Source organism: Lacerta agilis, chromosome 6 (genome assembly GCF_009819535.1).
Source record: "Lacerta agilis isolate rLacAgi1 chromosome 6, rLacAgi1.pri, whole genome shotgun sequence".
NCBI lineage: Eukaryota > Metazoa > Chordata > Lepidosauria > Squamata > Lacertidae > Lacerta > Lacerta agilis.
Window position 1 is genome coordinate 33,663,332 of NC_046317.1, and position 26,950 is coordinate 33,690,281.

Here is a 26,950-nt window from a genome sequence, read left to right on the forward strand (position 1 = left end):
AAATGCAGACCTCCAGCCCTCTATTGTCTCACTGTTGGGACTATGCCCAGGTCATGCATCTCCCAATGACACACCCTTGATGTTTTTTCATAGCTGAAATGTGCCCTTGAATTGTGATGTTCTGTACTTGCCAGGATAGAGGTGTGTGTTTGTATGTGTACATAGAGAGACTGCAAACTTCTAAGTGGACCGAATAAGCCTCCATTGTTGCGCCCACTGCTCTACCTGCCCCATTTTCGCCTCTGGCCTGTGGTTGGATGAGTTGGCCCAAGGGTGCAGCCCCAGGGAGGAATGCAGAAATCAGAGACTGTCCTGTAGCTTCCTGCAGGAATAATATAATTTTTTAATAACCCAAATGTTCTGGTTTGTGGGTGGGTGTTTGTCCTGTTTTTCACAGAGTTGTAGAGTTGGAAAGGACCATGAAAGGTTCATCTAGTCGAGGGATCCCCAAACTAAGGCCCGGGGGCTAGATGCGGCCCAATTGCCTTCTAAATCCGGCCTGTGGACGGTCCAGGAATCAGGGTGTTTTTACATGAGTAGAATGTGTGCTTTTGTTTAAAATGCACTTTCGGTTATTTGTGGGGCATAGGAATTCGTTCATATTTTTTTTCAAAATATAGTCCGGCCCCCCACAAGGTCTGAGGGACAGTGGACCAGCCCCCTGCTGAAAAAGTTTGCTGACCCCTATCATAGCTGAAGAATCCCTGAGAGATGGACATCCAACCTCTGCTTCAAAACCTCCAATGAAGGAGAGTCCACCCCCTTCCATAGAAGCATAGATTTGGAAGGGACTCTGAGAGTCATCTAGTCCAACCCCCTGCAATTCTGCAATATGCAAGTGGCCTGTATGGGGATTGAACCCACAAGCTTGGCCTTATCAGCACCACAGTCTAAGCAACTGAGCTGAGCCCAAGGGAGTCTGTTCTACTGTTGAAGTTTTTGTTGTTGTACTATACAGCATAAGATTGTCCTTCCAGATAGCAATAACATGTTATTTTGGGGGAAGTATAGTAGAACAACTCGCAAAGTGGAACATGTTGGATTTGTACTGAACCATTCGCACCAACATTAACACATTATCATTGCACCAAAGCAGGGGCGTACCCAGGATCAAAACTAGGGGGGGGCAAGCCATGGTCACGCCCAGGGCCGTCTTAAGCCTACCTGGCGCCATGGTTCACCGATCCCTCCGGCGCCCCCCACATGCACGCAGCAGCGCCCCATGGCACAAAGATCCCCGCCCGCCATATGGATACGACTGGGGAGCAAAGGGAAGGAGAAGCCACAGAGGTGGGGGAAAGAGGAAAGTGCCATAGTGGAGAAGCAAAGCAAATTAAGCAGGGCTCTGATCTGCTTGGGTTGCCACCTGTCCCAAAATGCACCCTGCATCTTAAATCGCTTCAGCGTTGCTTACACATGCACACACATCTCCTGGTGCCATTTCGGCTCCCTGAAATCAACCCCTTACACATACACACACATCCCATTCTTTTCCTCTTCTTTTATTTATCCCTGCAAAAACCCACCACTACTCTTTTGGACGCCCCCTTTGCAATTTCCCATAGTCTCTCCCTCCCCCAAATATTGTACTTTTGGTGCCAAAACACAGGCCCCACCCAAGAAATCCAATATAAAGCACATGGAAATAAATGGAAATAAATTAGCAAATAAATTTGGGAGGGTCAGAGGAGGTAACTTGGGAATTTTCCACACCTGTGCCATCTCTCCTTCACCCCTCCCAGACACACATTTCTGTAAAACAAAAGGTTTCCTGCCATGGCCGGTAGAGCTAATGGTCGTCCTTTGTGAGGGAAATGGCCCATCATCTGGCACTCTGGATGCCAGAGAATCACTCAGGCAGAGACTTCTCACCTCCTCCCTGCAGATGAAAACACTTGGCCAGCTAGGAGTAAAAATGGAATGAGGCCTGTCTTCCTGTGCTGTTTTCAGACACGTGGCCTTATTTGTTTCATACATTAATAACACATATATATTATATAAATATGAAAGACCTTAAAAATTCTTATAACACGGTCCACAACCAAAACAGGCCGCCGAAGTCTCCCAAGTTGAGCAGTAAGGAACGAATCTATGCCCTCAAGGGAGCCCCTCTAGACAATGTCCCCTTGCCCCTGACACATTGTTACAAAAGTTAGAGCTCTGCAGAAACTCGTGGCCTACTGGCACTGCCAATATAAAATATAAAAATATAAGTGAAAGGTACTCATCCATTCTCAATTCCTGTGTGTGTTCCCTTTTATCTTTATTAACTATTAATTCTTCTCTAGAGACTTTGCCCAACTTGGGTAGTTTATGTGTTATAATAAGCACCCCATCTGTGTTAAAGGCTTCCATATAAAGTAGGTATTTATCCAAGTGTGTGTGTCTCTCTCTGGTAGTACAAATCTTGTTGTGAACCCTGTATTTTAGGGGGTTGGACTAGGTGACCTCAGGGTCCCTTCCAACTCTCAATTTAGGTATGAAAGCAATGTGTCTGCAAGCGTTGGAGCATAAATTTTATTATTTTTTAATACTGGTGTAATGGGTTGGAGTTCAGACCAACTCTGCTTTCTGGCAAGGAAAGATGGAAATCTGGGTTTTCAGAGTTTAGATTTGAGTTTTATTCTCTCCTTTCTTGACTATTATTATCTTCCTCCTTTTTTTAAACTAATTATGTCTTCAGACATTATTGTCTTCAGACCCCAACCAACCCCCTGCAGGCTTATTTCAAAAGGATGTTTTATGGGAGACCAAATTGTCAATGCATCACAATGGCCAATTGGCCACAACAATTTCTTCCCATAAAGGACTTGAGGGGGACTGAATTATGAAGGACATTTTATCTCTTTGACCACAACCTAAGGAAAGGACCTAGAAAGCTATAACTTTTCAGAAAGGTTTCTTATACACGAAGTTCCCAGAAATAAATTACTTACTGCTGCTGGACTACTGCGCTGGGCTGGTGTTGAGGCAGAAAGCAGAAGCAAAAAGCAGAGGGGCCAAGGAGGAGACACGTGCACGTGCTGAGCCAGCCCTCTTCCTGCTCTCAGCCTTGCAGAGCTGCCCACCCATTGGCCTGTGCCTCAGCGATATTAGCCAATGGCTGCATCAGGAGGAGGGAGGGAGGAGGGAGGATGCAGTGGGGGAGAGCGATCGCGGGTGGGGAAATGCTTCTGAAAAAAATAATTAGGGGGGGGAATGCTTTGAAGTTTTGAACGCTGATCATTTTTGCTGGGGGGCGGCAGCTTGCTTCTAGGGGAGGTGGAGGAGGGAGGATGCAGGGAGGGAAAGGGTGAGAAATTGTGCCCAGCCAGGAAAACAAATGCTCATGGGGAAAAAAATACGGAAAAGAATGCCGATCATTTTTGCTTCTGGGGGGGGCAGCTTGCTTCCAGGGGGGGGGCAGCTGCCCCCCCTGCCCCCCCTTCGGTACGCCCATGCACCAAAGACATGTTGCAGAAATACGTTTGCAACCGCCACCAATCTAGAGCGGTCCCTGAGCTCCAAAAAGATAAAGCTAAAGTAATTCTAGTGAGTGCATATGGGAATAATTACCACTATGCAGTCATGGAAATTGGTAAAGTAATACCTATACCTCTTCAATCCTGCATTTAATGCTATTAACCACATAATACGAACCACCTATGTACTGGTACTTAAGGAAGTGCCTGTGGCTCCTTATATGTAAAATGAGACAACTTTTTGAACTTTTGTATTAACTGCTGCTAAGCTAGTCTTCCATGTACCCTTATAGTAGTTGCATCCTTTATAATGCAATCATATGGGGGGCATGGGCATAGCCAGGATTTTGGGGGGCAGACTTTGGGGGCTTCCAGGACCAAGTTATCTGTGCCACAATTGGTCAGTTTTAGTTTGGTATTTTTAGTTATTTGATGGTGGGGCTGCCCCCCATTAGGCGCGGCTAGGTAGGTAAAGAGCAGGAAGCAGCTTTATGAACCTATACAGTATGTTTGCGCAAAAGGCCTCTCCTCACGCCCCCGACGGACGTGGCCAGCAAGCGTGTTGGCGGAGCTGCACGTGATCCCTTCTCAACATGTGATGGGAGACAAGAGACTCTAGTTTCCCTGCTATCTTGCCGCCCCCACCTTATTACCAGTAGCAGCAGCAGCAGCCAACAGGGCTTCTCATGTGGTGGCGTTAGCCCTGCACTGTGGCTAGTAGCAAAAAATAACGGCATCCTGTGCACGCTCGGAGTAAATTCTGTCGCGTGCCTCGCTTGCTCTGTGTCTTAGAACAGTTTCCGACGCGGCGGCTTGGCCGAAGCGACGCCGCCCTTTCCCGGGCAGGGGGGCGACTTAGGCGCGCAGGAGGACGCACTCTACTTTTTTCGGAGCTGGGAGAGAAAGACCCCCTTGCCGCTCAGAAGAATAACATGCTGCTGGGCTCGCTTGGCCCGGCCGGGGCGCCCTGGCCAACGAACAGAGCCCCGCTGCCTCCCTGGCGCGCCACACCCTTGCGCGCTCCTCCTCCTCCTTGCTGCGCCCTCCCTGCACACCGGCGGGCAGCCCGCCTTGGGCCCAGCCTCTCCTGGCTCGCGGCCGCCCGCCTCCCGCTCCGCCCTGTCTGACGTTCAGCTTGCAACCATGTCGGCGGCCGCGCGCAGACGTCAGGCTTCTGGCGTGAAGGGAGAAGCCCCCGCCGCAAAAGCAGCAGCAGCAGCAGCAGCTCGCGGAGATGAGGAGCCGGGCATGGCGGCGGCGCCCAGCCTCACCGTCTGCCTCAAGCTGCTGGCGGCTGCCTTCTACGGCTTCAGCTCCTTCCTCATCGTCGTGGTCAACAAGAGCGTCCTTACCAGCTACGGGTAAGGGAGGCGGGTGGGAGAGCTCCGGGCAAAGTTCGCCGCCGGCGGCGCCAAGTGGAGAGGTAACGCCGGCCGGGTTACAGATTAACTCGCGCGCAGAAAGGAGGTGGAGCAGGCCGCCGTGGGCGCTGAGCTGCAGGCGGCCGCGAGGACTCGGCTTTGTGGCTGCTGCTGCTTCTTCAGCAGAGCCAGCTCCCAAGTTGCTTTCGGAGGAGGAACGCTGCACAACCCTCCATGTTCAATAGCGCGGGGTGCGGGTGGTGTCTCTCTCTCTCGCTCTTCCCAACTTCCAGGCACGAGCATTTGCAGTGGGCATAGCGCACGCCTCCGCCGCCCCCAACATACATCTATGAAGGCCGCGTGTAGATAAGATGGCTTGTTCAGAAGTTGCCAGGCGCCCTCAAACCTCCACCCCCAAAACGGAAGGAGCATTTGGGTTAGAGAGCACAGGGCTGCGATTCTGTACCTGTTCAGCCTGTTGGCTCCATTGAACTCAGCGAGCTTTGCACTGTGCAGCCCCATAATTTTCAATAACGCGAATGTTGGGGTTCAGCTTTGCTTTTTAGTGGCACCTAGTTTTAAAGGTTTCATTGGAGCGGTTAAACATTCCCTTCTGCATTTTTAAAAAAATAAAAATGGCCCTCCTACTGTGTACACTTTGTGTATACATGTGTTTATTTCCAGAACAGACACGTTAAAAGAAGCGACTGATGCTGCCATCTAACTGCTATGCAAATACAGTTCAGCGTGTTAGGACTATGCATGCAAGGGTGTTGGTTGCTGGAGGCAAATGATTTTTTTAAAAATACACCGAGTTCTTGGTTATTACAGTTCCATATATTTGAGGCAGGAGAGTGAGCCACAAACAACTTTTCCTGCCAAAGGCTAGCCTTTTCCCATTATGTATGGTTTGCTGAAGGTTGCCACTGTTTAGTTTAATTTGTCTGCTGTTTGTTACAGATTTCCTTCCTCGCTGTGTGTGGGACTAGGCCAGGTTAGTTGGAAATTTTGAATAAGGAAATTTCTAATTGGGCCGGGAGAGGGAGAGGCAAAATAGTGATCTCTCTTGTTCCTTTCACAGATGTTGGCTACGGTGGTTGTCCTCTGGGTGGGAAAGGCACTCAGGGTGGTGAAGTTTCCAGACTTTGACAGAAATATACCTCGAAAGGTACGATATTTCTCTCATTTACAAAGCCACTGGCAGAAGTGTAGTTCTTGTCGTGCATGCCCATAATGGGAAAGAGTGGTCTAAATTGTTCTGGTGTATGTATATTCTGTAGAAAGAATGCAAGATAGAACAACTTTCAAGGAAGGCATCAAAATGCATCAGTACAAGTACAGCTTGCTGCTCATGACAAATTAAAAAACTCTTTTAAAAGTGCTGTTAGGTCATTCCAATGCATTTTTATTTTCCTTTTGTACAGGATTCATTTATTATGGGCAGCTGTGAATCTGCAGCAAAGAATGCAGATTCCAGGGTGTCTAACTGACTTGTTGTAGTATGACTTTCCACAGGTGCTATCCTACTTTGGGTGAAAGAATCTGATAAATGTACTTATAGATTCAAATCTGTAGAGGTCAGATAAACAAGCAAACAAAATGATTTGGCACAAATGCTGAAATGCTTTCTTGATTCATGTGATGTTAAGGCAGCAGGGCTAAATTTGTTGATGAGAATTGAGTCAGTGCAGCCATGTACAGGGAGAGGGCTGACCCTTTTCTTAGTAGTGCTGCAGTCCTCAAAAAACCACACAGACCCTGGAGCTGCTTGTTGTTTGCTGTGGGAGAGAAGCCCCTGTTGGAGCCACCCTCATTCCCTGTGCATCACAGAGACTACCTTGCCATCATCGTGCATTTAATACAATGTTTGATTTGGCCCTCATAGGTAAGTTCTGCTAGAGTTTTATTCCCAGTTAATGCCACAGAATCCTATGCAAGCTATTTATTTATTTCCCACCTTTTTGCCTGACAGGGACTCAAGGCAGCTTACAGATAAAATATGAACAGCTAAAAAATATAGGTGGGGGGAGAGGATATAATAATAAAAACCCAACAATGAAATATTAATAGAATTAAGATCCATTAAAAATGCACAAATCATTACAATCAAAGCAGCACAGCACCATCCCTTTCATTAAAAGCAGTCAGTTCCCAAAAGCCCTACACTTGCAGAGGGGAAGGCACCAAGGAAGGAGCCAGTCTAGCTTCTCTAGGGACGGTGTTCCAAAATCTGGGAGAAGGCCACTGAGAAGGCTCTCTCCCGCTACCTGTGAGAGTCGCAGAACTGAGAGAAGCATCTCCCCCTTAGAACCCAGGCAGGTTTGTATGAGGGAATACTGTCTTTCAAATAGCCTGGACCTAAGTCGTGTAGGGCTTCATAGGTTATAACCGCCATTTTGCATTGTGCTTAGAAAGAGACCGGTAGCTAGTTGGAGCTGTTGTGGCAAGGGAGCCGTATGCTCCTTATAACCATAGCTGTCAACTTTCCCTTTTTGCGGGAAATTCCCTTATTCCAGCGCCGTTTCCCATTGCAAAAAAAGGGAAAGTTGACAGCTATGTCCATTTCCCAATGCAAAAAAAAGGAAGGTTGACAGCTCTGCTTATAACCTGCCCCTGGTCAAGAATCTGGCTGCAGCTCCTGGAGCCAGTTGAAGTTTCAGAGCGCTTTTCAAAGGCAGCCCCACATCGCGCGTCACTGTAGCCAAATCAGACATCTCAAGGAATGGGTGCCGCTAACGTGATAGCTTTAATTGTGCAGGTGCAAAATTGGCATTCACAGTGACGTGGGCATCTATGCTCAGGGCTGGGTCCAGGAGCACACCCAGACTATGAACCTGTGTCTTCAGGTGGAGTGTTGCTCCATCCAGCACAGGCTGAATCCCTACTTCCTGTTCTGCCTTCCGACTGACCCCAAGAACACCCCTGCCTTGTCTAGATTAAGTTTCAGCTTGTTCCTCCTCCTCCAGTCCAGGAGGAATGAAGCCACTATAAAACGGGCATTGACCATTCCCTTCACCTTCTAAGCCAGTCCCTCGCTGCCCTTTCCAATGAGCCAGGAAGAGCAAGGATCTAGCACACATTCCAAGGATCCCGTCCACGTCCTTGAGCTGCACAAGCTGAAAAAAATATCCACTAACTGGACAAGCAAGGGCCAAAGTTACATCCACCAGCCCTGTATCAGCTTATTTAGAAGGGAGTCATTTAAATAAAAGGGACTTGCCTCTTAGAGTAATTGCCTGCGGAATATATGTCAATGTTTATATTATTTCTGAAGGTCCCCCAAATTGTGCTTTCTGAGGTTGGATGTAAGCATGATTGGGCATGTAAAAGAAACATTGCCATGTGGAGCATCATGCTTAAAAGAATGTCAGTTTATACAAGTCTAGTTTACCATGAATTCCTGGTGTGCCGCTGCTGTACATGCACGGATCAATGACTTTTTAAACACAGTATTAGCTGTGTGTATACATCTGTCTATGCGTGTTCCTCTTCCCATGCCCACTCTCTCAGTGTAACGTTGAAGACTGAATGTCTGTGATGTGACAGAAGATGTTATGTTTGTGTTTCCAGAAGTCTACACAGTCTTGAGAAAAAAGGAAGGATGTGTGTTGCTGGTGTTGTAAGTCAGAATGCGAAACCATGCTGGCCTAATATGCAGAAGCTTTTATGCTACAGTTGAAGCATGATTGTGCATTTCCTAAGGCTTGCTATGTTGTGTGCCTGCTGGTGAAAACTGTTCCAGTTGCAAAAACAAAACAAAAAACAGCAACAACAACAACAAAACTGCAAATGTTTTGAAAGGTTACACAGCCAACTGACTTTACCTGTTTATTGAATTCTATTTTATCCCTCTTATAACTTTCTAGACTTTTCCACTACCTCTCCTGTATTTCGGGAACCAAATCACAGGACTGTTCAGCACAAAGAAATTGAAGTATGGATAAAAAGATAACAATTTTATTAAGCTTTTATTTAAAAAAAATATTGAGCTTTTATTAAAATATAATCTGAATTTTGGTTGGTCTGTACTTAAATTTGAAGGGGCTTTTTTGATTACTTCAAATTTAGTGAATGAAAATTGTGTAGAACATTTGTTTGTTTATAATTTATATGTTTAAGTATACCATAATTCTCATATCTGGTGTCTTGTCGCAGTTATATATAACAAAACAGTTGGCATTAATATATAACATAATTCAGCTATGCATATTTGGTAATAAATAATTTTGAATGACATAATAAGTAATCACCAAGTCATTTAATTAGCTCTTTCAGATTCTCTGTAAATCATAAAAAACCCAGATTACCCAAAAGGGGTGGGGTGGGGCTTCAGCTGGTTTTCTGCTCTGTTCCAGCACATCCTTAGTTATTCAGGTGAGTTCTGTTGAATTTAATGAGGCTAATTCCCAGGTGAGTGGGTATAGAATTGTAGCCTTAAGATGCCTTTCAATAGAGCCCTGTTGATTCAGTATTTTAAAAAGCAGCATTGAAAACATTGAGATAAGTTTCTTGTTACTGCATAAATCTGTCAAGAGCTGTGGAATATCAAACGCCAAGGCCTACTACCCTCCCTAGCTGGCATAATAATAATAATAATAATAATAATAATAATAATAATAATAATAATACCACCCTTCACCTGTAGATCTCAAGGCCATTCACAACATAGAAATACAAGATTAAAACCCAAAATACTTTAAAAAAAACAACACCACACCAATAACCCCCTCTCCCTCCACAAACATCGGTACTTAAAAGGGTATAAGAAGTTAATCATCCAAAAGCCTGGTTGAAGAGGAATGTTTTTGCCTGGTGCCTAAAGGTGTATAATGAACCTCCCTGGGGAGAACATCCCACAAATGGGAAGCCACCACAGAAAAGGCCTGTTCTCACGTTGCCAACCACAACTTGCCACGAAGGAGACACATGAAGAAGGGCCTCAGATGATGATTGCAGGGTCCTGGTCGGTTCATATGGAAAGAGGCAGTTCATGAGGTATTGTGCTCCTGAGCCATTTAGGGCAGGCATAGGCAAACTCGGCCCTCCAGATGTTTTGGGACTACAACTCCCATCATCCCTAACCACTGGTCCTGTTAGCTAGGGACGATGGGAGTTGTAGTCCCAAAACATCTGGAGGGCCGAGTTTGCCTATGCCTGATTTAGGGCTTTATTGGTCAAAATCAGCATTTTGGGCTGGTTTGCATGTCTCACTAAGTCATAGTTTGGCTGAGCAGGATATGTGAACCAGACCATTATCCAAGTAGAGTGTGCTACAGAAACTTTAGTGCATGCTAGATCCAGCTAGACAAAGGTACTCCTGGCCACAGCTACATCCTGGAGCAAGGCTTTGTCCAGAAGCACTCCCAAGCCTTTGAACCCTTCTTCTTCAAGGGCAGCGTTGTCCCATTCAGGATAGATTGTATCCCCATTTCCAGATCAGTGGTTCTGCTAACCCTGAATGCTTTTGTCATGTCTGGATTAAGGTTCCATTTGCTCACCCTTATTTGAGCTTCCCGACAATGGTTCAGAACCTCCATGAACTTCCCTGGATTCAGTTGGAATGGAGAGAGAGAGAGAGAGAGAGCTGTGTCATTTGCACACAACAGACTGGAAAGCTGCAGGTGACCTTTCCTGATGCTGTCATGCAGATTTTAAACACAGCATGTTCTTAGGATACAAGTCTATGCACCTGAGTGTAGATCCATAGGGCGCACCACAGGACATGTCTCCAAATTCAGCACACGTAACATCAGGCATCTCCTTTTTGCTCTCCATTGCTTGTGTGCCACCTGTTTTCCTGGCAAGGCAAGACGTGTACAGTTAAGACTGTATACCAAAGTATATAGAGATGAAAACAATTTGTGTATTTACTGTTGGGTAGTAACGTTAGGGTAATGGAATTTGCATTTCTTTGTCACATAATTTGTAGATCTTATGAAGCTGCTGAAAAAGACATTGTAATAGCCTTTCAACAAATGATTGCTCTCTGCATCTTAGTGCAGATGTGGGCAGGTACTTGCTTTAGTAATCAGCCTGGACTGGTGGTTAAATAACCTTAAATGTAGGGTCTTGTAACTTGAGATACCAACTCATTTCAAGGGCATGAACTGGAAGAGAGAGTGTGTACTTATAAATAGCTTTTCTGCGCACAGTTCCCAAGCTTCAAAATAGCTAATACAGTTGGGCTGCACTTGTGCGTAAAACAAAACTGTTAAATTTTGAAGAATTACATTTTCTAGCCTCAGTTTTCTCCGCTTCTGACAAATGTTAGTCTTTTTTATTATTTTCTTAAAATCACCTTTGACTCCCCCCCCACCCCAGGTCATCTGTTCTCATTCACCACACCATGTGTTTTGATGTTGAAATTTATCCGGAGTAAATTTAAAATGTCTCTGTTTAAACATAGGAGTATCTGTATGGCTAGCTCTGTCCATAAACATTATTTCTCTTACAGCCTGCCAATGTTTACAGTCCTGAGACGCTTTTCCATTCTGTTTACAATGTTTGCAGAAGGAATTCTACTCAAGTGAGTTGTGAGATGGTACAGTACTGTGTTGCTTCATGTGTTTTGTGTCACATGGGTGGATACAGCCAGTGGCAGTGCTATTATATTTCCCTTTGGTTATGCAGGCATGCAGCCTGCACAAGGTCAAGCACCCTTTGTAGTTCGTAGGGTTGAACAACGGAAAATAACATGCTAGAGTGTTGGACTCAATATTTCAAGCATGTTGGACTCCACATTTGTATAGGAAGGCACTGACCAACAGAGGCACTGACCAATCTCCAGTGTTGGAGATACAATGCTGAGAATCCCACATATGATGTGGACTTTGTCCAGCGATGTCTTCTTTTTGGTCTGAAGTTGTTATCTGCATCAATTTTGCATTGGTGAAATCCTTCATACTGCCAGATGCTTAGGTATTTTTCAATTATACTCCTGTAGTATGAGGATTAACAGCAGGACAATGAAAGTGGATTTTGTGAGCCCTTGTGGTTGCTAAGAGACATACTTGGAGCCCTGAAGGACCAGTGTCTGTTTTCCATTGTTTTAAAGACCTCACTGCCCTGGCTACATTTGAATATATTTCATATAGACATAAATATTATAAAGACTATTTGGTCATGGGGGGCTTATAATAATTTATCTATTTAATTTAAGAAACAGGTACTGATAGTTACTGTACAGTATCTGTAACATGAACTGATAGTGAGTTTTTTGTTTTGTTACTCTTGGTATTCATATATTTCTTCCTTGCTTTTCTTTGCTAAATTTTCATATGAAATTTTAATTAAAAGAATACTGTCAAGTGTCATAGGTCTACAAGCTTAGGCTAGACTTCTAAATGTGTACCAGTGACTCCTTTGTCAAGTCCATTTTGCATACAAGGGAACTTGGAGAAGGAAATTTCTTACAGCATGCTGAGCTTTGTGCCAAAATTCAACATTACAAGAAAATGCTATTCTCCTTTGGAAAATGGGAGGGTGGGTACAGGATAGGGCTGGGCAATAATCAGCTCTCCAACATCGCAATGTGTCGCCAGCCAAACATTGTGGTTTAGTGATACATCGCAGTGTTGAAAAGTGGCGGTACCATTCTGGAGCCTCATGGGGCTGGGCCCAATGGAGCCTGTTTTTTCCTCAGCACAGCAGGTGCTGAGGGGAAGCTCCATTGGCCACAGCACCCCACAGGGCCATGGCTGATGGAGCTTGTTCCTCCGTGCTGAGGGAGGAACGACGTCACAAGTTCTTGCTTTAGTTCTACAACCTTCGACAGCCAACCATGATTTTTGCTGTTGGCTTAGTGTTTTCTTCCATGCTTTGAAACCCTAGGAATTCTTAAATTTCGTTGTATCGTAAACCACTGTTTTTGATTGTTGTTTGCGGGTCACTAATTTCTTATGTGACAGTAGTTGCGTAGCAGAATACTTAAAGGCAGCTGTAAACTGGAATGGAAGGAGGAGAGATAAATGAAACCCTTAGGTACATGTGTTTGTGCCTCCCTCAGCCCAGCTGCATACACAAACACAGACTTTGATTGGGTTTGACATAAGCAGAAAACCCTGGCTTTTTAGCATTTTCCTTAAATGTTTCCATCATGATCTCTTGAAAGGTTATTGTGTACCACAGTTTTTAAGAACTGCAAGAATGCCAGCTGCAATAATGAGAAAGCTCTTCCATTTTTATCTTCTTAGGAAGAAATTTTCATGGAGAATTCAGATGACAGTATTTGCAATGATAATTGGTGCATTTGTAGCTGCAAGGTACGGTATACCATTATTACAAGTAGTTTGAATATTGTTAAGTTTTTTATGAGCTTGTTCCTCAACTAACTTCTTAAAATATTCTGGTTAGCTGTTGTAAAGGTGAATAGAAATCCAGTTGAAGCCTTGGAAGAAAAGAGCTAAGGCAATATACGATTGTCTGAAGTATAAATTAATGGACTAGAATAATTTGAAGTTTTTGTCGAATATGAAGGCTTCCCTGGCAGGCAGTTCTGAAGCAGAGCTAGAAATGCCTGAGAGTGTCTAAAGTGGCCCCTAAAGTTTTGCACTAAGGAGACCAATGCGGGAGAGACCTGTTGTTGCAGCTGGGGAAGATGAAGGTGTCCAGCTGTGTTGCTGCAGATGCACCATGGCGTTTCTTCTCTCTGCACTCCTCCCAGCAGTCATTCCTCCTGGTCACAATCTGTCTGTCTCCAGGCACCACGGTCATCTACAAGGGATTCCTACACTGCGGAGTCATGTTGCAGACATCTTTGTAACACAGTTGGTCTGCCAACGGGACTGGTGCCTGAAGCCAGCTCCCCATAGAGCACATCCTTGGGGATCCTGACATCTACATCAGTAGATGGGTGATCAGTGCATTCATAAATGGCAGGACTGATCATGCATTCATTCAGTGTTTGGAGCAGTGGGGTCTTCCCTTGTGTAGCATCCTCTTGTGGGATCTAATCTGCAAATGTCACCTTTGTACAGAATCCCGCTCTGCTTGCAGATTGCAGTTGTTCAGTAATTATCTTGATTATGTTGTCTCTTTGACTTTAAATATTACCTTCTCTGCCCCTAGTTCTGATCTGGCATTTGATCTGGAAGGCTACGTGTTTATCCTGATTAATGACGTCTTGACAGCTGCAAACGGTGCATACGTAAAACAGAAACTAGATTCCAAGGTAGGTTCATCTTGCTACTTCATTTTAAAACAGCTTTCTACTTTATTGATCAGTAAAGGATGAATGAGTTACTGCTTTCTGGGAGAAAATACTCATTTTTCAACTATGTGGCTGTCCTGTCCTATATATTGTTAAAATAATCTTTCATTTTTTATTTTTATTTTTGCTCTGCTGCTGCACAAACTTCTGTAGCACCATGTACATATTATTCTAACAATTTGCAAGTGTTTAGGATAGTGTGCACACGTAAACATAGGTCAGAATTAAACCCATAAGAAACATACTATGTCGGACCAAAGCCCATTCAAATAGGGCATTTAATTTCTGCTGGTGATCGGGGTTTGTGCTCTTTGTCTCTGAGTTAAGTAGCATATTCATAAAACTAGAATCATTCTAACATTGTGTTCTATGACACCATGACCACTTAGGGCATGAAACTATTTCACACCAATATTAAATGATCAGACTGCCCATTGGCTACAATAGGGCTTGGAAGTTGATGCATGTAATCTGGTTCACTTGTACTGAGGCAACAGTATTTATTTTATGATTACGTCATGAAACTTACTGGGCCAATAGATGAGAGCCAGGATGGAAAATATAAACAGTTGGACCAGTACAGTAATGAAAAATACAATTGTGTATTAATGTTACCAAAGCCTCCCAGTAACACATATGTTTAGGATACAGTTATTAAGTTAGCTACATTATGTACTAGTTAAAAGGAACAGTCTGTGGATTAGTACAGGTATAATACTGCCTTTTAACTTTGGCTAGTTGACCAAGAAGCCAGCCTTGGCTCCCTCTTAACTACAGTTAGTAAATTAAGAGCCAGACTTGGGAATGTTTGTTCCTTCACCTTAAATCACAATTAAGCAGTGTTTGCATCAGTGCTATCTGTGGTTAAGACCTTAATAACCCCAGTAGTTTCAAGCTCTGTATTTAAAGGGTGGGTGGCAACTTGCTCTAGCGGGGAGGCAGGTGGTAAAGAACAATATACATTCCCAAGGCAGGATGCCAACTTACTATGTTTCGCAGAGTAAGTATTGCAGCTGTACCAGGCCAGTGATTTTTTTTTAAAATAAAAATCGTTTTTGTGCTTATGGTCTCTTTTATATCCATTGATAGGGTAAACAGTAAAGTATATATGTTTTAATAGCTATTCGAGCTTTAAAAAAATCTTTTTATATACATTTAAAGTAGATGTTATCTTTAAGAAATATAAATAATATAGCTGGCAAAACTTGTTTTCTATCATTTCTGATTTGCACCATGGGGAAACATGAAGCTGATATATGTCTCAAGGACTCAGACAGGATGCTACTTTTGTAATTCTTGTAGGAGATGACGGATGAGGTCTCCTTTTGTGTACTTTTCTGTGTAAGGATTTATCATGCATCCAAAAGAAGTATGTAACTTTCTCTCCACCCCACCCCCCATTTCCAGGAGCTGGGAAAATATGGCCTTCTATATTACAATGCACTGTTGATGATTCTCCCTACCTTGGCCATTGCCTATTTTACCGGAGATGCGCAAAAGGTAAGCCTTCGGTTTTTATTCCAGAATGGCAGCTTTAATTGAAAAATATATTGCTTGTATCCATATACAGTATCAGTAATTGTGAAATTCAGTTTTGTGGGCTTTTTAAAAAAAATGCAGTTTATGGTGTTGTGTACTAGGAAGTCTAAATACGTTACCGTTCAGTTTTAATTCAAAACAATTTTAAAAATCTTGGCATTTGTCATGACTGCAAGTAAAAAAGTGCACAATTTCAAAGGTATATGTGGAAGGGAAACTTACCTATAAAACTCTGAGACTGAGGAAGCAATTGAGAAAGGCCCACTTCTATTGGTATTGGTTTCAGTGGGATGATGCTAGTATGTGAATTGTCCCTGGGAAGCCAATACTATGGTCCTGCTAAGTTATCTGCCATTGCCATTTTCCTTACTCTGGCACAAGCTAATTGGTATCATGTCTTTAGCGGTGACCACTAAATAATCCATAGTAATGTTAAGAGTCGATGCAGGAATTGCAGTGGCAGTGCCTAGCATTTACACAACTTCTGTAATGTGTGTGTGTGAGTAGTTGGGGCAACAATATTTGCGGATACTGTGGCTTGCGCAGCCAGTGCTCTGCAAGGTCCATGCTGCAGTCGGTTGCAGCGTCTGTGGAGCTCTTCCTTGTCCTCCTGGCATAGGTTACTCCACCAAGGCAGTTTCTGTGTCTGAAGCCAGCATGGAATGGATCTACTAAAGAGTTTCATCCAAAAATGCCTGCAGCTGGACCCACTCCAGCAGCTTGCTTGAGAAGTGAATGTTCATTATTTGCCAATAATTACTACAATCCTTGTTGTCTAGAGAGGCCTTCTTTAGGAGTGGCCTTTTAATTGCCATTTTCAGGACAGGCAGGGCCATTTCCTCTCCCAAGAAGGCATTTATTTTCTTGGGACCCAGGCAGCCAACCCGAGTGATAAGCAGACACTTGAGACATCCTCAGGTTGCCAGAGCTGAAACTCCACCAACAAAATGATGACTAAACAGTGCTTTGGGCACAATACTGTGTTACTGTGACCTATTTACTTCTTTAAATTTGTAGCGAATATGTCACAGCATGCCTCTAAGGAATTCTTCACATCACTGTGAGGGAAAAATTGGGAGTAAACCCAGAGCACTTATGTTATGTATATCAGGTTATATGTAGCTGAAATATGGACAAGTCTATCATCAAGAGAACTACTGTACAGGGTTTTGTGAAAGAAGGTAATTTGGGTTTTGTGAAAGAAGGTAATTTGTAGAGAACTGGTTCCATGTGTTAACGGGGCGGAAGGTGTTGAACTTCCAGATCCACAGGTGCCTTTTTGCAGAGACTTCTTGTCTTAGCTTGACAAGATGTATGCATGATTAACTTAATATCCATAAAGCTTCTGATAGGAACCATTAGTTCAGCAATATCCAGTAGGCCACAGTTTCCCCATACCCTGCTATAAACAACCATGGATACAGTATTTGATACTAAACACTTGCATTGGTCACTGTTAAAGAGTTGACTGAATAATTACAATTATTTATATCCCACTTTTCAAATCCTTCCAGGGTGGCTTAGCAAAAAAACCCGCCCACTAAGTTGCTATATTGTTTGGGGGGGGGGAGAAAGCACAACAATATCAAAAGACACACACAGCCATCAGGATCCTTCCCACTGGCGAGTTGATGGGAAGGAAACAGCCCAACTGGAGTGTGCCCTGATGCCCTGTTTACTTGCATCCCTCTCACCTGGAATTCTTTCCCCTGGATGGTTGATGGTAGATCCCCTGTGACAGTGGGAAGGGGGGAGTGCAGCTGGAGCAGGCTCCAATGTGGTCTTTGCCTGCCTCCCTCTCTCCTGGAATCCTTCTCACGTTGCATTTTAAGAACCTCCTCTTGAGATAGAAAATAGCATCTCTGTGTTTATATATTCGTGTGGGGGGGGGTATTGATTTAGAAATATGTGCACCAATTAAGTGAGGAGGAGAATACCAGCACTGTTCTAGACTCTGCAGTTTGCATTCACAGTATGTGTAAATATCTTAAGCTACAAATTTTTGAATAAACTTTCATCTCCCCTGGCAAGCTCTTGGCAGTTAAGGTGAACAAAGTCTGCTCTGTTAAACATCCAGGAAGCTCAACATTCGCAGAGCTGGGAAATCATTGGCTTTGTCGTAGATACATATTTTTTAGGCTGTGGCTCTGCTTTTTACATATGGCACCATCCCCTCTTAAATCCAAGTTGATAAAGCAATGTTAAATACAAGCCAAGAGAATTAGAGAGAATTTGCACCAACACTTGGCAGTTTAGTTCCTTTAAAATTTCAGTCTAGTTTCAACCATAGAGCGCTTGTCAGTAAATTTATCATCCAACTATTAAAGCACTGGAAAAGTACATCTATGACACATTATTTACACCAGTAGGACCCAGCAATAAGTTCTGTTGCTTGATCCTAACACATAGCTATTTCATATAAAGACCCCGTGCCTTGGTTCGGATGCTACAGCCAAAGAGTGTGCATATAAGAAAGCAAGCAAGCAAGCCATGTCAAAAGGGAAAGGTTCTACAGAATTATTACTAACTGTTTTCTAGAGATGTAAAATTTCTGAAAATTTTGAAGCTCGGAAAACCCCCCGGTTTTTTTTCTGGAATAAAACGGAAATTTTGGGGAAATTTGGAAAAAATGCTACATCAGCACTTATTTTTTCTTTTCCAGATTGAAAGTCATTCTGTTACTTTAGAAACATAAAGTATAACTATGGACAATTTTAATGGGCATAAAATTATCACAACTAGCATATTAAAAATATAGTATATCTAAACAATGAGTACAAACCGAATTTACTTTTAAAATAATATTTATTTGTATTTGTAACAAATGGAGCAACAATCTCCTGAACTGTTTACTAGTTTATGTGGAACAACAACAAAAAAACTCCACAAAACAATTTTTAAAAATCCAGAAGTAACAATTATTCATATTTCCTCTCCACAGTATTTATAAAACATTTTCATAAAAAGAACTGAAGAAGGAAGTGGGACTAAGTTTCAGTGAATGGGCATGAAATTTAATCAGAATCATTTTCTGAGCTGTAATTAAGTATATACTTTCAGGCCCTTTTTGTTGCTCTATATTTTCTTCCAGTGCTTTGAGGCCTAGTGAAGAGGAACAGAACCAATGCATACCACACGCATGCAAAAACAAAACTAAAACCTTTTTCTTTTTTGGTGACAACAGCACCTCCTAAAGGAAGAAATGTATCTTGTTCTTCCATTGGAGAGTTCAGTTTGTAACCTAGGACTTGCTTGTCCTCACAAAAATTAGAATATGATACCATACATATTTTTTAGAAATGATTTACAGTATAAAATATTTGAACCCCTTATCTTAAACTATTTTGTTCATCATGTTAAAATAAAACATTCCATAATCTATTTTTTATTATTCCAATTTTTCCATTTTTTCGGGAAAAAACAAAAAAGGCTTCAGGGGGAAAAACAGTTTTCCCTGGGGGTTTTTCCAGGCCTTCACATCTCTACTGTTTTCCTACAAAGAATCTGCTTATCTCATATGTGGTTATGGGTCAAGCAAGGTTGTCTCATTCCTGCTGTTGCTTTTCTCCTCTTGATTTTAGCAAGCTCTGAGAATGTTGGGAAAGGGTGCCACAAGAATACCCTTTGTTTTTGCTACACAGGGGTAGGCAACCTAATCACCTTCTCAAACCGGCCCGCGGACGGTCCGGGAATCATCATGTTTTTACATGAGTAGAATGTGTGCTCTTATTTAAAATGCATCTCTGGGTTATTTGTGGAGCCTGCCTGGTGTTTTTACATGAGTAGAATGCTTGCTTTTATTTAAAATGCATCTCTAGGTTATTTGTGGGGCATAGGAATTTCTTCATTCCCCCCCAAAAAATATAGTCCGTCCCCCCACAAGGTCTGAGGGATGGTGGACTGGCCCCCTGCTGAAAAAGGTTGCTGACCCGTTTTAGTTGAACCTTTTGGAGATATACTTTAGGACTGTTGTCTCTTGCTGTTAATACTTTTTGCTGTTCTTGATGCCAATTCTCTAAGGTATATCAAATAGCTGATAGACTGAAATGTGTTTTACATTAAAAATAGGTCTGACCTTGGGGACACGACCAAGCCTTTACTGACAGGGGACCTGTGTGGGTGCCAAATATTTGTGTGTACAGACCACAAAGTGATGTAGAACTTACCCAGGATTTTCTCTATTGCTGGATTGTTCGGACGCTACTGGTTGTCATTTGGCTGTGCACTTGTGATCCTGCCAGTAATATTATTTGTAATGATCACTGTCTTTGTATACTTACAAACGTCTGCTTTGATGCCAAAAAGGCCAAGAGGAATAGGTCAGTTTTGAGATGGGGAAATAATGGCCTGCTTCTAGCACTACGCTTTGCTGTAGATTTCTAAATTCCAGCAGTTGAGTGTTGTGGCATTTAGTTTAAGCATGGGCACAGTTCGTGCAGTATGTTGCAGGTTGTCTTTGGAAATCTGAAGGTAGTGCTGGGTTTGAGCTGGTGCATTTCGCAACTTCCTCTTTGTAGCAAACTGGTAGGCTTATATGTCTGTGTCAAATGTTTCTAGTCTAGATTCAACAGTAATTTTTCCTCTCTCTTTTTTTAAAGCAACTGATTAGTATTTAATTTCTTCAAACATTTTTCTCCTGAAATGCTCATTATGTTACTTCTTTAATATAATCTTCTGATAATTGGGAGGCGTAGTTAAGGTGTACGCTGCAGAAGTGGTAACCATTTTGCAGTGTTCAGGCTTCAACATTGTATTTTCACATCATTTGCTTCTGTTTACTAATATTCTAGTATTAGTAAAATATACAAGGTGCCCACCCCCCAAAAGCAGCACACTCGTGCCCACAAACTGCAGCCACATACTGTATACTTCTTCCTCCAACGCTCAAGTACACATACACAGGGCATACTTGAGCATCACCACACATTCAGAAAACCCCCCATCTCTACCCCAGGTACACAAGAGCCCCACAACCTGCTGCCTAGCTCATGATCCCTTTGATACACATTAGTTCTTCAGTGGAGATGCTAAGCACAGACGTAGAGTGCTTTAAAAAGCTAGGCCGAAGATGAGACTGTTGGTATAGGTTCCCCATTTGATATGACAGTCATTTGGAATACTTGCAGATTGGCTCATTTGAGTAATTTCATGTGTAATTTTAAATACATTACATAATTGAGGATACGATTTGTGAATGCTCCCTGATGGGGCCTTTGGCATACACATATGGGATTGGGCACATATACAAAAATGGAAATGTGTTGACAAAGTGTATGTGAAAATGTTGTACTCCCCCATTTTCTATTGCTCCAATATCCCTTTTTACCCCGTCTGTTCAATTCTAAGTTTCTTTTGTAAGGTTTCCCTTTCCACTCTATTAAATTATGGGGATACTGAGATATACCGCTTCTCAGAACCGGCTTGAGGCTGCTCGTCATAGGCTGCTATTCTCTTGCCTTGGGACTGCCCTCCTTCCCCTCTCCTTACAAAGAGACCGGGAAACCCCTATTCAACGCCACTGCTTGGGGGTTGGGGGGACACGTAGCCTTCGCATCTCCTATCTCAAAGCCCGTTAGCGATTGAGCCCTTCTGAACTCGCACCATGTTCCGTCCCGCGGCAAACTGGAAGCCAGTGTTAGGTCAGCACTTCTGCAATTTTAGCTTTTCTGCTAAGATACTGTATTTGTTTTGCTTCTAGGCAATGGAATACAAAGGCTGGTCAGACACACTTTTCCTTATACAGTTTACACTGTCATGTGTAATGGGGTAAGGATACTTGCCTTTTTTTCTCCTAAGAGACACTGTATTCTTACAACTATGCATTAGTAAGCATGGCTGCTTTCTGTCAGTAACAGCAGGCTAGCCACACCAGCTGAAAAGAAATATGTAGACTATGTATATCCCTCTGGGCTGAGAGTCTGAATGCTGCTACTGTGCTGTACTTGTGGACTCAAGGCATATGAGGGCTTGAGGGTATGTTGCACTTAACTCATTCGCCAATCTAGGTATTTGTAGTTTAACATTCTTTGCCAGAATCTCAGAAACCAGCAGGCATCAGAAATTGTTTAGTATACTACTTTCTGCCCAGCCTGGTACTATTTTAAATGTACTCTTTTTTAACTTTTCGTCTCCGTAGGTTTATTTTGATGTATTCCACAGTACTTTGTACTCAGTATAATTCTGCCCTTACAACTACAATAGTTGGTTGTATTAAGGTAAGCTCTTCAGACTTACACATCTACACAAATAATTTTTAATACTCCATGTTAGTGGTTTGGTTTCTGTTGTGCCATACTGGTCTTGCTGCATCATAGGGAAGTAAGAAAGGGTAAATGATAGCTTTGAAAATGTTTTGTTGCCTCAAATTGGATATGTAGAAGAGCCTGTGCTCTGACTTGAAGGTTTGGGCTAAGAGAGAGAAATGGTGTTTATGGGAAGACAACGCAAAGATAAAGTGTGAATACAAACACTGGCATTTGCAACTTGTGCCACCTTTTGCAGAGCCCCTATTTACTTTTAGTAGAATAAGCTGCTAGCTCTTTCAGCTTAAGACCTGCCTGTAACATTTTCCCCATGTTAGCATCTCACAAATGTTGAAAAAGCAAAAGAAAACTGTCTAAACCGCTTTGTTTCCTTCCCAGAATATTTTAATAACCTACATAGGAATGTTCTTCGGAGGGGATTATATTTTCACATGGACAAACTTTGTAGGACTAAATATCAGGTAAGTGCAAGACTGTTGGGGAGCTCATAAGTGGCAGTTATACAATAAATGTTGTAATCTCATATCCACATACCTGGAACTAAGCATCATTGAAAGCAATAGGACCTCTGTGTAGAAAAGCATATAGTTTTGTACTGAAAGTGTCTTGAAATAAAAAAAAAAGGATTTCTGGAACGGCAGTTTAGAGGAAAAAATGAAACTGAATCTCATACAATTAGAGGACACCTTTTAATACACACATTAGGGTAGGATAAGCACACGATTCATATCGAGTATGTCTGTATGTTCATTCCCCTTCCTTTGGCTCCTTCCGGGTTGTGTTAACAAATGATAAAGGAAGCTGTCACTTCCCACAGGAAAAGTTTTGGCTACCTGGAGCAGTTGACTGCTCCACTGACAACTGTTTCAGTGGTTACTTGACTTCTGTACTAATGATAAATTTACTCCTTCCTGAGTATCTGTTTCCCTGTACATTTTGCATACGCAGAGATTTCCTGGTCTTTGAAACAGGTGCCTTCTTTTTTGGGGGGGGGGGGCGGAAACAGAAGAGTAATACTACACAGCTATAGATGCCTTTAGGAGCATTAGTGATGTGGTTCACACACACACAGCTTGAGCCTACAGTCACTGTAACAGTTGTGTAGGTATATTTATGTGTGTGATGATTAAAGTACTATTGGGGGGTGGAGCTGGAAAAGCAATGCAGTATAGTATCATCTTTCATTGAGAGTTATAGCTACAGAATAGGCCTGCAGGATGTATCAATACATTGTCCAGGACTGGTATGAGGGGCAGAATGCAATATTACGGGGTGAAACAGATGCCGCTACTGAGTCCCTACTACTGGTGCTGCTTTCAATATCGGGCTGTTGGCAGCAGAGGGACTTGGTGGCAGCCTCACCTGTGATACTGCTGGGTGAAGTCATCACACTCTGTCTCTCATACCACAGAGGGTGAAACAAACTACACCGGCGGACATGCTCCTCAGTGGAGCCCCCACCCTGCCTCTGGTCCGCATGACTGCCCCTCAGCTGAGCATGCAATCCAGAGAAGTATAGGGGCTTGCTCAACTGGTGGGGGTGGGGGGGGGGCAAGAGTCCTCATGCACCACAGCTGAGCAGTGCAAGGAAGCCCCAGTGCTCCTCTGGCTTGCACACCAGCTGGAAAGGCATCGGGGCTTGCTCACCATAGGGCTGCGCAATGTATCTTGGCTGCTTCTTCTTCCCCTAACGTGGGGAGGGAGAAATATCTGAGGTATATCAGAAGATCATGGTATTTAGCTGCCAATACAGCGTGATGTTGAAAACCTGACATCACCCAGCCCTACTGCAGAAGCATTTTATTTATACAGTTGCACCTTGGAAATAGTATGGAATCCGTTCAACCTCCAAAACATTCTGAAACCAAAGCCCCCAAAATAGTTCACAAACCGGAAAAGTCACTTCCAGGTTTGCAACATTTGAGAACTAAGCTGTTTGAAAACCAAGGTATGACTATACTGCTTTTGTACTCAAACACAGAGTTTACAGTATAATAGCACCCACTACAGGAGTTACACTGAATATGTGGTGTGCTTCAAGATGGACCATTGTGAATATACCCATTTAAAAAGTACCATACTTCCCCCTAGTGTGGAAAGTCAATTACAATTCCACTTACAGTTGAGAACAAAAAACCAGGCTTTGTGTGCAATAAGTACATATGGAATGAAAGCCTCCTAACTTTTTTCTGGCTGGGATCAGTTCTAAGAGGTTAGAAAAGAAAACTGCAGCTGTTGTGAAGAACCATACAACTGAAGCCAGGCAAAGGGGCAGCAATCCATCACATTTACAGCTTGCTTTTACCACTACAAAGCTGGTAACATTTTATTTCCACCTAATTCAACTACCTGCTGTCCTTGCATTAGAAGCAGACTACTAATGATTAACTGGGCTGCTAACATTTTCCACTTGTCTGTAGTGTTCAGTAGAATATAAAATACGAATTGAGTTTACTTAGTATAACTCAAGAGAACGGAGTTCAAGTTGTATTTTTCACCTTAAAAAATCTGTGTCTTGCAGTATTGCTGGAAGCCTGGTATATTCTTACATCACCTTTACAGAAGAGCAACTGAACAAACAGTCTGAAGTTAGCATCAAGATGGATATTAAAGGGAAAAGCTCTGTATGACAAAAGGGTCACTTACCAACAGTAACTCTTGATTTTCAGCCGTGATTGCTGACAATCACTGGAATGTGCAGTATTTCTGAATAGAATTGTATGTGCAAATGGAGAGTACCCAATACGAAGATTGCTCATTGCCTTTTAGAATGAGATATTTAACTATAATAACCAGATGTACATTTTGTGCTAGCACTAGGCTGAAAGGAATAAGGCTTAAATCATCACAGCCTATCACCATCTGGGAAGACAAATATTTCTAATGCTCTATAATAGCATTTATAATCTTGACTGGAGCAAGAAAATGTGTCCTAAATATTTCAAAATGAACTGAGGCTATTGTGCTGAAAGGCCCAGTGTTATCTTATGCTGAGTGAATTGAGTCATCAATCAATTTCTCATAGAAATGCAGCATAGACTGTTGTAACTAAGGATGCAATTCAGATCACTTAAATCCCAATGAAACTTTTCTGCCCACAGTAAAGTATTAGAGTAGCATTAACTACAGCAGCATTTATACCTAAGAGGCTTGTAAAGCACAGTAGTTAGGTGGGATATTTGAGCCAAGGAAAGTGTAGGAGATGGCAGAGCGATGCAGGGCAAATCTTAAAGCCTAGCAAGACTTCTATTGTGCATAAAATTGGACAGCAAGAATAATTTCTGTTGCAGCTATAAAATGATTTAAATCATTTTCTTATTCAAGAATCTGCAAGAACAAATGGATTCCTTTGGCAAGGAATTCTTTTCATAACATTGTAATGCCCCCAGTATGAATCCCCCTTTAAATTCAGACTCATCTGCAAAAATGAATCTAACTCTTAAGCAAGTTATAACTTAAAACATTGTAACTAGGTAGCCGAAACTGTTGGGACTAAGTAGCTAAAGACAATTCAGATGTAAAAAAATATTGAACCAGTGCCATGCAAATTCAGTTATTTGTAATAATTATATTTAATAAAGTTATTTGTATTTTTGCCCACCTGGGTACTTCCACCCTGTGTATCCAAGACTAACCAACTGACAATAAAAAGTATAACAGTACTGATGCAGGTTGGAGAAGCCGAAACTCAGAAGTTCTATTAGAAACAGTATTTAACAGCATTTTTCTTAAGAAAAGTGGTTAAGTTCCGAAAATAATTTGAAAATAGAGACCATTTTTTAGAAATTTAGATGGAGAAATTGAGGAACACAAGGTCTATAAATATATTCAATATATTAATTCTGTCTGTTAAAAACAGGAGAGTTACAGCTAATCTCTCTGTCAGAGATTTTAAATGCCTTTAAAATGCAAAATAGAATTGGCTTTGCTAATTAGGGAAGCATCAGATTATATAGGTAGAGGGATCACCAACAATTTTCATCAGGTGTGGAAGAGAAATTTCAAGATCTGCAGACAACCGAAGCACTTCAACATAAATAGGAATTTTGCTGCCTGCCCACACATGCTAATGGCACTAAAGCCAGATGAGGCGGCAGCCTCTTCTCATGAGCCAGATGAATGGGTTCTACTCTAGACTCCATGGTGACCATTTTCAAGCCAGTAGCTCATACAGAGGCTGTTTTCCTTAACTTTGGTTAAAGGGCAAAACCCTCTGCATCCAAGCTGCAAACCTAGCTTGGAAGCTAGAAATCTGGACCGGACTTTGGACCAGCAAAAACTAACACATTCCATATACTTAACTTTACATGCCACTTCATACATTCAGGACTTGGTTATCATGTTCCTTCAAGTGTCATTTAGTAATGCACAGTATTTAAGGAACCTTGGCTACAGTTTTTAACCCCCACATACTATGTACTTTTTATCAAATAGAGGTTGGTGATGCAGCTAAGACTAATACTGGGATTTACCTTTGCAGTCCCCAAAGAAGCAATTTATCAGATTGGTTTCTCTGGCCGTAGGTCATCCCCTAGTTGATGACATTTACCAATGATTTTTACAGTGCTTAAACTTCAGTACACATTTATTTTCAGAGTAAAAAGTCTCTATTCAATCCAGATTCTGCACTTTAAAAAAGTTGAATAATGTGACATAAATTATACAATTACTATTTTGCAAAGTTTAGGGAGGTTTCATTTGTTGGAGAAGCAAAGAGCTAAACCAGGCATTGAAGCCAAACTCCCAACAACTGGAAATGTTCAGCCAGTAAACAGATTTTTGAGATTGTAGAGGACAACACCTGGTAACACTTTCAAACATGATTTGAAGCAAGGTTGTGTATTATCTAGTGCAACATAAATGGCCCAGCTTGCACATAATAAATCCTAGTTAATTGTGTACCGTGATTACACAAATTGCTCATCCTCTAGCACAGTGACCAGTGATCCCCGGTTAGTGTTAAGCTCATACCAGCAATCCTGGCAAGTCAAGTGCAACACTCAATGCTCTGCTTGGATGTAATGCAAAGCCAGGGTTCATGATTTGTTACTCCTTCCAATGTTAGGGGAAGAGTGCTAACCATTCTGACTAAAACATACTGATGTGCAAACACAGCCT

General features: G+C 42.4%; 1 protein-coding gene across 1 annotated transcript; it reads left to right on the top strand.

Annotated features, from left to right (window-relative positions):
* Positions 1-4,571: 4,571 nt before the first annotated feature.
* Positions 4,572-25,422, top strand: SLC35D1 (solute carrier family 35 member D1). The gene is made up of 12 exons (XM_033151858.1): positions 4,572-4,822; positions 5,783-5,816; positions 5,904-5,990; positions 8,689-8,756; positions 11,277-11,348; positions 13,015-13,083; positions 13,889-13,991; positions 15,438-15,530; positions 21,268-21,335; positions 21,706-21,784; positions 22,211-22,293; positions 24,354-25,422. The coding sequence occupies exons 1-12, from the start codon at positions 4,605-4,607 to the stop codon at positions 24,460-24,462; spliced, it is 1,083 nt and encodes a 360-aa protein (XP_033007749.1). The 5' UTR covers positions 4,572-4,604; the 3' UTR covers positions 24,463-25,422.
* The last annotated feature ends 1,528 nt before the right edge of the window (positions 25,423-26,950 follow it).